This window comes from Lissotriton vulgaris, chromosome 1_2 (genome assembly GCF_964263255.1).
Source record: "Lissotriton vulgaris chromosome 1_2, aLisVul1.2, whole genome shotgun sequence".
Lineage (NCBI taxonomy): Eukaryota > Metazoa > Chordata > Amphibia > Caudata > Salamandridae > Lissotriton > Lissotriton vulgaris.
Window position 1 is genome coordinate 98,860,859 of NC_141686.1, and position 12,439 is coordinate 98,873,297.

A 12,439-nucleotide genomic window follows, 5' to 3' on the forward strand; every position below is an offset into this window, starting at 1 on the left:
AAACCACAGCACCGAGACCGCCGTCATCGCAGCCACCGACGACATCAGGTCCCTGCTCGACAATGGGGAAACGGCTGCCCTCATCCTCCTGGACCTCTCAGCAGCCTTCAACACCGTCTGCCACCGCACCCTGATACAGCGCCTCAGCAGCACCGGAATCCAAGGAGCGGCCCTGGAGTGGATCATCTCGTTCCTCGCCAGAAGAACCCAGAGAGCCCGCCTCCCCCCGTTCCGATCCGCGGCCACTGAAGTCATCTGCCGCGTCCCTCAAGGATCCTCTCTCAGCCCCACCCTCTTAAACGTCTACATGAGCCCCCTCGTAGCCATCGCCCGCCAACACAACCTCAACATCATCTCCTACGCAGACGACACCCAGCTGATCCTCTCCCTCACCAACGACCCCGCCAACGCCAAAGCCAACCTCCAGGAAGGAATGAAAGACGTCGCGGAATGGATGAAGATCAGCAGTCTGAAACTGAACTCAGACAAGACTGAAGTCCTCATCCTCGGACCATCCCCGTCCGCCTCGGACGACTCCTGGGGGCCCCCTGCACTGGGCAGCGCACCCAAACCAACGGACCACGCACGCAACCTGGGCGTCATCCTGGACTCCTCCATCTCGATGACCAAGCAAGTGAACGCAGTCTCATCTTCCTGCTTCAACACCCTGGGCATGCTCCGAAAGATCTTCCGATGGATCCCACCGAAACCAGGAAGACGGTCACCCAGGCCCTCGTCACCAGCCGTCTGGACTACGGGAACACCCTCTACGCTGGGACCACAGCCAAACTCCAGAAAAGACTCCAGCGCATCCAGAACGCCTCAGCACGACTAATCCTGGACATCCCGCACCGCAGCCACATCTCTGCCCACCTGAAAGACCTGCACTGGCTCCCCGTCAGCAAGAGGATCACGTTCAGACTCCTCACCCACGCACACAAGGCTCTCCACGACTTGGGCCCGAAGTACCTCAACAGCCGCCTCACTTTCTACACACCCACCCGCCAGCTCCGATCTGCCAGCCTCGCCCTCGCCTCCGTCCCAAGAATTCGGAAATCCACCCTCGGAGGAAGATCCTTCTCCTACCTGGCAGCCAAGACATGGAACTCCCTCCCCACCCATCTACGGCTGACCCAGGATCACCTCTCCTTCAGGAAACAACTCAAGACCTGGCTGTTCGAGCAGTAGCAACCCCCCCCTCCCCCACCCCCCCGCGCCTTGAGACCCTCCAGGTGAGTGGTGTGCTATACAAATTTTGTGATTGATTGATTGAGATCTAGAAACCATAATGAATGAATGAATTTGGGACTTACATAGTGCGATACTGCCACCCTACGGGTATCCTGGCGCTTAGAAGAATGTTACACTATAGCAGAAGAAGTGAGATTTGAAAGCAGTGAAATGACTGAGCTGAGTAAAGACAGTTCGAGTTTGTTTTGAATGCAAATATTAGTGAAATGTATAACATGAATTTATTAAATCTTTAGAACGTTTTGTTGATTGAGGTCGGCCCCATTGAAGTATTACAGGCAGAGTTATTTATTGATGTAAATAAATCGCCAAATTCACTAAGCTCATGGAATGTATCCAATCAGATACATGTCATTGTTTTAGGCAGTTGGCTAAATATTCAAAAGGAGAAACGGTTTTTAGGATTACCTGAAATTACCATACATTTTCATGATACACTGCAGACCCATTTTAAAAAAAAGTTTCTTCAACAAATTACAAGTTTTGTTTGGCAGACCCAATCAATGAATTCAACAGAAAAAAATATAAAACAGTAAAAAAAAAAAAATGCATATTCCCGATTCGATGACCACTCCTTTGTTAATTAGCATGGTTTCTAAATGTGTTTGTGTTACTTTTACTATGGTTTCATAGACCAAAAAACAATTCAAATGTTTTATTTTAACTCCTAGCAGCGGATTCTTTTTAGTGTAGAAAGTAGTACAGAATGCAGTCACATCTATCAGCAAATTCTATGTGATACCTGAGAGACTCTTCTTGACAACATACTTATAGTTATTACACCACTAAATTGTTTGTGTAACCTACACAATGGTACAGAACACAAATGTACCTATGTATCTATAAAATACTTCCATTGAGGTATAGTGAGTGGCAAATTAAAAAGAGTATTGAACTATGAATCGGATCAAATTATTATGGAACTTTACTGTGAAATTGTTTATGGTGCATGCTCACGTCTCTTCCTCAGTCTTCAAGTGGGCTAACACACACTGTCCATTTGGCATCTGTTTGGTACACACAAGACCCAGTGATTGAATTAAACAGTGCCGGATGCCGCCTATCTAAAGTGGTAGGGCAGCAGGGGGTTAAACTAAAAATAAAAAATCTTACCTGTTGCTACGCTCCAGCCCGCCTCATTCCTCCTTTCATCCGGACCAGAAGTGAACCGGCCTGATAGCACAGGCTCCCCACCCAATCCAGGCGCTGCCCTCATGCTAGGAGAGCAGTGCAAGGATTGGTCTAAGCGTCCTCATTTGCTGCTCAGGCAGTACCTGGTAGCCTCTTGGCATTTCTCCAGCCCAAGAGACACATAAATGCACATGTCTGTTTGGCCAGCCTAAGACAACCAACTAAACTGACATGCACACTTTAAGTGCACACTTCTCCTCCCTGCCTTGCCCGGCCCATCCTGTACTCCTTGCTTGGCCTACGTCTCTATCTCGGCTCAGATAGCAATAAATAAAATGATAATAACATAGTGGTATTATCATTTTATTTATCATCTGCTGGCTCTGGGCAGTGGAGCGATGCTTTGTCGACATTACAGAGGAGCAGCCCCTGTAATTAATTAAATAAGGTAAAGAACAATTCATAGAGCAATTTTTACTATGACCTCTGATGGGTATCAGTTCTGAATTCCTTACATCTGTGAACTATTACAGCTACATGCATAACCAACACCAGGAGGTGCTCTGTCTTGCAACTCCTCTGATGTGAAATATATACCATTTATCCAATTTAAAGGGTGCCCAGCCATTGGTGACAGCGATTTCATCAAATACATTTTCGAAGCCTCCATCACGGCAAACATAGAAGAGGATGGAGCCAATTCAACAAGAAAAAGAAAAGAAAAAGCAACAGAGGTGATCGGAGGGTCAAAAGACATCTGCGGAAGCGAATACATCATTCACAAAAACTTTACCCAAGGTAAGTAATCTTTTCTTCTAAAAGATAACCAATGAGCACCTTCCTTAACCGAGCCATTTCCACAGCCCCTTCACCAGATATGATCTTTGCCTTGTAAATTCAAAAAGAGTACTGCAATAATGCTGTATGGAAAGATCCCTATTCCACACCAAACAACAGCATGAGCACATTGAGAGACAGCTGGAGAAGAAGCTGGCAGAATACCTAAGGAAACCCACAAATAGTGATATAGTTTAGTGTGTGGAGTGCAGCTCTAACTACTGTTTTGTTCTCCCCCATAAACCATATTAAGACTCTTGTAACATTACCTGTCTCCGCAAACCGGTGTTCGGGGCTGGAGCATTTTCTTCAAATTTGGCAAGAAGCTGGTTAGCCATGGACTTTACTTTGTTCTGGTTTCCAATAGCAGCATCAATCCTCCTTTCAGTTAGTGCACTGACAAGAGTCGGCCTCTCTTCCCGGACACTTCGTGGAACTTCATCCTGCTACCGAAGGGCAAATGAAAGGATTTATACTGAAAATTCCAACTTCTAGAAGAACATACAATGTTAAAAAACGAAATCATATTCTAGGGCCACATGGTTGCATTGCAAGCCTTATCCTGGCTGTCCATTCACTACAATACCCCCGGATAGAGGGTCGTCTGACCTACAGTACAAAATCAAACTTTGTCAATGCATTTGAAAAACCCTCTAACATGGAAACACATTTAAAGTTATCAATAACTGCTAATAAGTAAGACATTTCCTATAGCACTTACATATTCCATTCCTTCCCTTAAACTCTCTAATGTAAAGAAATAGGATGTCTACAAAGATATCGGTCTATTTTTCAAATTCTCTATTATTCATGAATAGTGTAAAATAATGTCTTATATGTTGGCCTAATAATTGGAGTTTAAAAGCACTTTTTTACATTTACCTTGAGAGCTGAGACAGGGTTAGTTAGGGGATTCATTTTATTGCAATGGCCGAGAAGAGATCGACAAAGCCAGTTGATGAACCCTGCCCCAGATTAGTAGGCATTTAAATACTGCGAGCTGATTTAATATAGTAAATCGGCAGTTCTTAACCTTTTGACTTGCGTGGACCCCCACTGACTCACCTTTTGAAGCCCGGGATATGTCCACATAACATTTCTTTGATATAAACACCAAAAAAATACACAAAACTAAGGAAATAAGTATAAGAAATAACTACGGAAATATATAAATTATGAAAAATTTCTTTAATGGACACAAAAAAAATCTACAAAAATCATTTTTTAATGAAAATGTTTAATTTATCAAAATATAGCTTTATTTTTAAAATACTTTGACTTTTTGCTCCTAATGCATTTTCTTCTTTTCGGCACATATTAGTGCTTTGTTTGAGGCCACCAATCATCCATATTACTGTTTTCTGTACATGTGCTACTAAGGAATGCCAACTTTATTTGCATTGTTACAGCAAACATATGATGGACAGAATGCTGACAATGCAAACATTCTCCCCCAGTCAAAAGATCTGGGTTAAATCCATCGTTCTTTTGCCCACTAAGCCACCCCAGTTTGGATCCAGCCATATGCAACTCAGTCTTGACCCTGTGCCTCATGGGAACAGCCCAGACCAACTGCCAAGCCAGGTCCTCCCTGGACTGGAAATAAGAATCCTGGGACTGGAAACAAGCATCCTGGGACCGGTTTCAGGGTATGTCACCCTTCATCAGCCAGGCTAGCTTGAATGCAGTGCCACAGTGAGCAAGGGACCCACATCTGGGCTTACCCATCCCACTTAGGGCGAAAAGTGTTACAGCAAACAAATGATGGACGGAATGCGGACAATGCAAACATTCAACTTTCTTTTGCAGGCTTCAATTTTAAATTCCTTCACATTTACAGAGTATTTTGAAATTTTACATCTTGTTTTTTTTATGTGTATGTAATTTATTAATCTACTAATGTTTGCATCCTGAGTAAGAACTGTATACTTCCAGGGGTCCACAGACAACAGGTTAAGAACCACTGTACTAGATTTCGTACCTACTTCAAGGGTTGGAGGATAATGTGTAGGAGTGTGACCAGTGCATACAGGATACCATTCTGTGCCGTGTCTGTCAGGTGTAATTCCGCCATCCACCTGGCCACCCATTGCAGTTGAGATGCCGGATACTATTGTTCCATGTTCGGTACAGCCAATTCCCCCTGGGTCAGGGGCAATAACAGCTTTGTGAGCGCCACCCTACAGCGTGATCTGTTCCAAATAAGTTCTTATAGCGGACTCCCTAACAAGCGTAAAAATGACGATGGTCAATAAAGTGGGAGGTTGGCAAAGTGATACAAAAGGCGTGGAACTCCACCATTTTAACACGTGCCACCCTCCCAGCCACTGAGAGATTAAGGGTTTTCCAGAACTCCATTTGTGATTTCAGAGTCGTGCTTGCTCTTGTGAGGTTACCATCTAATAAGTCCCGGTCCGTGTGATGAATCCGTATCCCCAAATAGCGAAACATGTTTGACTGCCACCAACATTGAGTAGGGGGTCTTTTGTGTGGGTGACAAAGGGGAACAAGCAGTATTTCCTCCAATTGATTTGCAGTCCCGACAATTACAGGTGGTGCCTTCCTGACATCCTTAACCCCTTCGCTGCTCATGACGAGCTGAGCTCGTCATGAGGCACAGTTGAGCTGTGCTCATGACGAGCTGAGCTCGTCAAGAATAGAGGGATTCATGGAATGTTTGCACAGGAGTGGAAAACCATTAGCAGCCAAGGTGTTAATATACAGCAGAATGTCCTCCGCATTTAGCGATATGGCATGAATGTCAGTGCCCAGTGAGATACCTTAATGTTCCATGGATGCCTGCACAGCCAGTGCTAACGGTTCAATGGCCAGGGACAAGATTAGCGTTGAGAAAGAGCAGCCCTGCTCGGTGCCTCTACAGATCTTTATGTACTGTGAGAACAAGGGGACAGTGCGGACAAGCACCGTTGGCGCTCCATATAGCAATTTAACTAAGCTTAGAAAGTATGGACCAAATCCATATCTCAGAAGCACCTCAAACAGATATGGCCATTCAATGGTATCAAAGGCTTTTCCCAAGTCTAACACCAGACAACCCGATTCTGGGCAGTCAGGCTGGGCTTATCTCATTATCCGAAACAGCCCGCGTATATTGAGGGAGGTGTTGCGCGCTGGGACTAACCCATTCTGGTTCTCGTGTACGAGATGCGGTGTGAGTAGTGCCAGAACTCCTGCCAATATTGTATAGCCTACGTTCAGTAGTGCAAGCGGATGGTACGATCCTAAATGTGTGGACTCTGTCAGGTTTTGGAAGGGTAAATAGCATGGCCTCAGTAAGGGAGACTGGTAAACTTGCAAGTTGTAATGCCTCTGTGTATACGCGGTGTGGTTGTGGTGCTAGAAGGTCGGTGTATGTTTTGTAGAACTCCGTTGAAAAGCCATCTGGGCCAGGGGCTTTCCCAGAGGCTAGGGCACGCACTGCACCACGTACTGCATCTGGCATGATTGGGGCTTCTAGTTCCATACTTTGTTCTGGTGTGAGACCGGGGAAAACAAGGCCATCTAGAAAGGAGCGCATTGCTGCCGGTGATGCTTCCAGTGTTGACTGGTACAGCTTCTTAAAGTGCAGGGTCAGCTCGTACTGTATTTCGTGTTGTGTACATTTCATCTCGTCATTGTCGGATTTAAGGGGTATGATGGGGCCTGTCAGCTGATACTGTTTGATCAGCCAGACCCTGAGCGGTCCACCTTCACGTGTTTTCGCTGAGTGTGCCGTGACGTTCAGACATCTCAGTCGTTCCAAGAGTATTAAATGTTTTTTGCGCTCATCTAACAATGTTGTTTAGCAAGTGGGTGCTGTCGCCCCCCGTCTCTCGAGTGATATAGGAGCACATTCCAATTCTACAAAGTCTGACTATTTGTCGCCGCTTACTACTCCCCATTTCCAGGCATTTCCTGCGCAGCATGACCTTTAGAGCTTCCCATTCTACTAAAGCCAATGTGTCTGTGCCTGTGTTGTTTCCAAAATACTCCCTGATGGTATTGCCGAGTGACTCACGGAGTATGGAATCTTCCAGCATTGCCGACTGCAACCTCCATATGGGGATCAGGGGAGTCCTATTTTTCCAGGCAAGTGTGATAAACTGCAGGTTGTGATCTGAGTGTGTGTGTGTCCTAAGAATCAGTATCTGTTACATAGGGGAGTTGGGATGGCGTACTCAAGAATCTGTCTAAGCGAACATGTAACGTGGGTGGTGAGGAGTAGAAGGAGTATACCCGTAGCATGGGGCTGCAGTGTCTCCATATGCCCACCAAGTCCCAACCATGTGCCCAGTCCTGCAGCATGTTTGTATTAGTGGATGCAGTGGTGCAACACAAGGGGGTGAATGATCTATCTAGATCTTCATCACTGACCCTGTTGAAGTCACCCCTATCAGCTACTGCATGTCACACGATTTATCCAGTACTTGTGAAAGTGATCTCAGGAAAGAGCCCTGATCTGTTTTAGGGCTGTAGATATTACCCAGTATATCTGCCTTGTATGTTCAACAACTTCTGCTACAAGGAAGGAAGTGTTTGGGCAGATCCATATCAGTGTTCCACGGTTATATGAGAAGTCTGTGGCAAACACTCAGCCCCTCCATTTACGCTGCAGCCTAGCTGTCTTGATGTGTTAGGTGCTTTTTCCCGCAAGGCAATACGTATATTGTGCTTCTTGAGGTTAGAATATACCGCATAGCGGCAGGAAGTAAGGGTCTTTTGGTTGGTCATGGCATTGTTTTAAGTCAAGGTATGAAGGCCTACGTATATTTAGGTGACACTAGGCGCACCCATCCCAGAGGCCCATGCAACTTGGTTTAGAACAGAAGTGTCAATGTAGCAATGTGTGAATACCCAAAGGGCTGTCTCCATAAACAAATGGAGCTGCCCAAACCTAAGTGTAAAAAACCAGCACAACCAGTTAATTCCCTGAGAAAGAGGGTGTTGGACCTTGCAGAGCTTACCACAGAGACACCCCCTTGCATCAACGTAGGTTTTGCCAGTTACGCACATGGTGTAAGAGAGGGGCATTGAAGAGATTATACAGTAGCAGTATACTGTCAGGCACTGATTGGTTGCGTCTACATTACGTTACGATTGAGGGTTTCAAACTGTGTACTACAATTCCCAGAAGGACTTCATTAATGGGAGGGGCCATGGTGTATATTAATCAATGACGCACGCCGATCAGTGTGCATAGTTCTTGCTTTGTTGGAGGATGTGAGGCTGCACAGTTTCAGGATTCTCCCTTTGGAGTCTAGGACTGCCTTGCCCTAGGATTCTGTGCTGGTTCGGGAATCTATTGAGTCTGTGGGGGTTTTATGCCTCTGCTGCGTTTTTCGTCAGCAGACGGTGGTCTGCAAGCTCTCACTGGGAGAGCTGTTGATGCTCGTATGCCGTGATGGAGTTGGCGAGAACGGAGTCAACGTCTTCCTCGACAGCGCACGACGAGCTGTCCGCTCTCACTAGGAAAGCTGTTGGTGCTTGTGGGCTGTTCTAGATTTGGCAAGGAGACCGAAGTCAACTCCCTTCCTCGACGGCTAACGACGAGCTGTCCGCTCTAGCTGGGAGAGCATTTTGATGTTCGTGTGGTGGTCAGGGTTTGGCGAAGAGAAAGGATCCTGCGCCTGCTTGGATCCTTGTGCTGCTCGGGCTCGATTAACACTGTTAGTCTGGATCAGATTTAGTGAACTGGTACACTTGTGTGTTGCGGAAAACAAGGTACCAACTTACAAGGCTGGTGCTTGTTTCTAGTACCAATAATTGGTGGGTATTTTGGTCATTTATTCGTTTTGGCCCTCATTATAACCAAGGAGGTTAATGGTTTTTCGTTTGTTCTAAACTAAAGTCAAGATTAGACATTTGGCTCTGTGTAATTGTCTCTCTTGTTTACCGATACAGGATACCATTGCTCGTGAGCATTTCTTCATAGACAAAAGAACCAAGGATCATAGTAACTATATTGCTGCAACTCAAGAATCTCAAACTTAAGAACGGACAACGCTTTCTTTTTGTTTTCTTGTCTTCTTTCTGTTGGAAATGTGAAAGGAGGGTAGGTATGTGTAAAGCTTGGTTTCCTATCATAGGAGGAATTGGTGTGAATGGAGTAGTAATCGGTTTATGTTTTGTTGTTATTGGTACATACAATTACAGTTTGAGAGCTGTATCTTTACTGCCATAGAGAGGAACACAGCAGCCACTTAAACGTTGTTTTCAGGTAATTATCCTATTTGTGAGACCGTATGAGAGTAGTCAGTGTTACGGACTGTATTAACCTTGTGTTCTGGACTTGCAGGTATCCGATTCCCCGCTGTTTCTACGCTAATTCCTTTCCCTCGCTTGATCGCCTCAATACTCTGTGTATACTTGTCAGAGTTGGGGATGACAAGAGGTGGACCCATTTGCGCATCGCCCAGATTCTGAGGAGTTCCTGTGGACGTTACATATACTGCCTGAGCCGTTCATCCCTTCCCTCCCCCCGACTGCCATCAGTATAGCATTATCATTATATCATTGAGTAGGGGAGTATGGCCCATAACGAAGGCCGCATGCCTTATATGTTAGAGTGCATGTTAAATAATATCCGAAGACTGTGGGCTTCGTCCGGCATATTTAGTGAGGCAGTGTTTGATGGGCACACCAATAATGAGCACTCGTCTCCAGATGAAGGGATCGATGTTGCATCTTTTCAAGGATCCTCCAGGTGGGAGCTATGCGTTCCGCTTCACCTACAGCTTTCGGTTGCTCCTGTATGGTTTGTACCACATCCGGCACTGCTGCCAGACTGGGTGTGCCTTTCTTATTACGTCCGCCACGGGACCTGGGTCCAACTGATGCATTGTTTCGCGTTCTGGGCATGCTAGATGGACAGGGTCCCAAAAACTGACCAGTTGTTTCCAGCCAGTCCCATGTGTCCTGTGGTGTATCAAAGAATCTTGCTTTTCCACCTGCCACCACTAGAAGCCTTGCTGGGTACAGCAAAGAGTACTGTATATCCAGTTGACGGAGTTTGTTTCACTTGTAAAAAGAAACCCCTTTGGTGTTGCACGCTCAGTGTATAATCCGGGAAAAACAACTTGTGTGCGCTCTATTTTGATTTCTTGGAGTTTCCTCGTTTTCCGCAGTATTGCATCCCTGTCCCTATCATGTAACACCTTGAAGATGAGCGTGGGGGCCTCAGTTCCGGCCGCTGTTCTTCTAAGGGGATGTGATGCAGCCGCTCAATCGTAAAGAAGGGGGATAATGAGAAAGCGAGCAACAGGTCTTTGATCCATTGTTACACTAATGCGACTGCGTTTTGGCCCTCCTATGGTAGTCCAATCAAGCGGACATTATTGCTCCAAGAATGACCCCTGCATCCTCCACCCTGTCCTCCAAATAACGTATTCTGGCCTCCTGTGCACTTTATTGTTTTTTAATTAAATATGTTACTGGCTTGAGTTCGGATAGGGTGTGCTCCGTGGATGTCACTTATTCCGACAGCTTCTTGTGGTCTGCATTTAGTAGTGTCAGGTCTGCTGCCACGTTGTCTATTTTAGATTACAGTGATACTCAGGATCTCTCAATGGCATTCAGGATTGTGTACAGTGTCTTCTAGGGTATGGGGCTGGACCATATGCGATGTTTGTTCCGTGCCCGTCATGCTTGAGGTGCGCATGGTTCGTCGCCCCTTGTGCGGTCTATCCTTGTGGTTTCATGGTTTTGTTATTATGGCGGCTGTTGGCCGCTCTGCACCCTTAGTAGGTACAATAGGGGAAGGGGCGAGTGTAAGTGGTAAAGACGCCAAGTGCAGCTGGTGGCACGGCTCTGAAATCAGCAGTATTATACGGGAAAGCTCACGATCAAGCCAACCTGCTGCATGGTGCTGTCGCTCCTTAATGGCCACTGAGAAATGTTCATAGACTCTACGCAGGAACCCCCCCCCGCCCCCGACCAGAAGGGCGGTGCCGGCTACACACTCAAAGTCGCATGTCTGTTAAGGGGTACAGGTGGTGTACCGCAGAGTCCATTTAGTTCTGTGCTTTATTGTTCGGTGCCATTGTTGCTTTCTGGTGCTGGGGTATGCCGTATCGGTCTCCCGTCTGTGACAGAGGGCCCAACCCTGGGTCTCCTGCAAGCACCAACGGCACACAGAGTCCAGTGCCCCATCAGGGGTTGCCAGTATCTGCGCAGGCCCTCAGCTTACAAGTCCCTTCCACACTAATAAGCACACACTGGCTCTGTACCATGCTAGGCCCGGCGGCACTTCATGACCATTGACTCGTGCGTCCCCCGTCCACAGATTCATAGTAGGCGATACCCAGTTCAGTCCACAGTTCTTCGCCCTCCGTCGTGCTGGAGGCCCGTCATACCATGTGTTACGCACCCAGATTAATAATCTGCAGCTCTGGTGAGGCTGGGTACAATCATCCTCCTCAGGGTCACCCGGCCACTGTGTTTCCCTTCTAGTCTCTGCCGCCCGCTTCCTGGTGCAGATTTTACCACAATTCGAGGCCATAGCCCGGGAAGGCAGACAGACGCCACCACCACGTCGCAGCACGTCACGTCTCGGCAGTCCTCCACTGCAGCACCGCCCACAATCACCGTCTGGTCTTCACTCCAGTCTGCGGCTGTAGAGAGCAGGCTCCTCAGCCCCCGCAGCTCCTTGTTTCGGGCCTTACTTGTGTGAGTGGCCTGTTCGCCGATATTTGGCCAGTTTCTGCAGTCTCCCCGCCCGGCTCTCTGCTTCAGTGCTAGTTGTTTGCCTGCTAACGAACGCTGCTACGGGCCCGGTCACGGCCTCGGGCCTAGCAGCGGAGCCAGACAACTCAATCGATGGTCTACCAGCTTCCTCCGCCGCAGGGCAAACTCCCAAGAGTGTGCTGGAGTTGTTGCAGATCTGTCCCATAAAGGATGCTTTGCTTCAGTGTGTAATTTTAGCAGATAAAGGAGATGTGTACTAGAAAGCGTCCGCCATGTTGACTCTGCAGGCTTCACCCCCATATATCCATTTCTATTTCAACGTATAAGCATGTGATTATACAAAAGACACCTGGTGCTGCACAGCAGGTACTCATGCATGACAATTAACGAGACAAATGGGAATTTAAGAACCATGAGGATGCAACGTGATTACTGAAAAAGCACATCTGCCAAGTCTGACCCTGTGGAATTTTGGGCACATTGCCAGGTTGGAAGAGGCTGAATGCAGCAATTTGAAAGGCAAATATATCTTTGGAAC

The 12,439-nt window shown here is 46.9% G+C and overlaps 1 protein-coding gene across 10 annotated transcripts in view; it reads right to left on the reverse strand.

Moving 5' to 3' along the window:
- The window catches only part of MICAL3 (microtubule associated monooxygenase, calponin and LIM domain containing 3), a 2,050,293-nt gene that overhangs the window by 1,174,127 nt on the left and 863,727 nt on the right, over positions 1-12,439 (reverse strand). For 8 of the 10 annotated variants that reach the window (XM_086952901.1, XM_086952909.1, XM_086952908.1 and 5 more), the window contains one exon: positions 3,489-3,665. In XM_086952901.1, the coding sequence (XP_086809027.1) occupies positions 3,489-3,665 (177 nt within the window). The remainder of the gene's footprint in view (positions 1-3,488; positions 3,666-12,439) is intronic. The other 2 variants (XM_086952911.1, XM_086952910.1) reach the window with 1 other exon arrangement.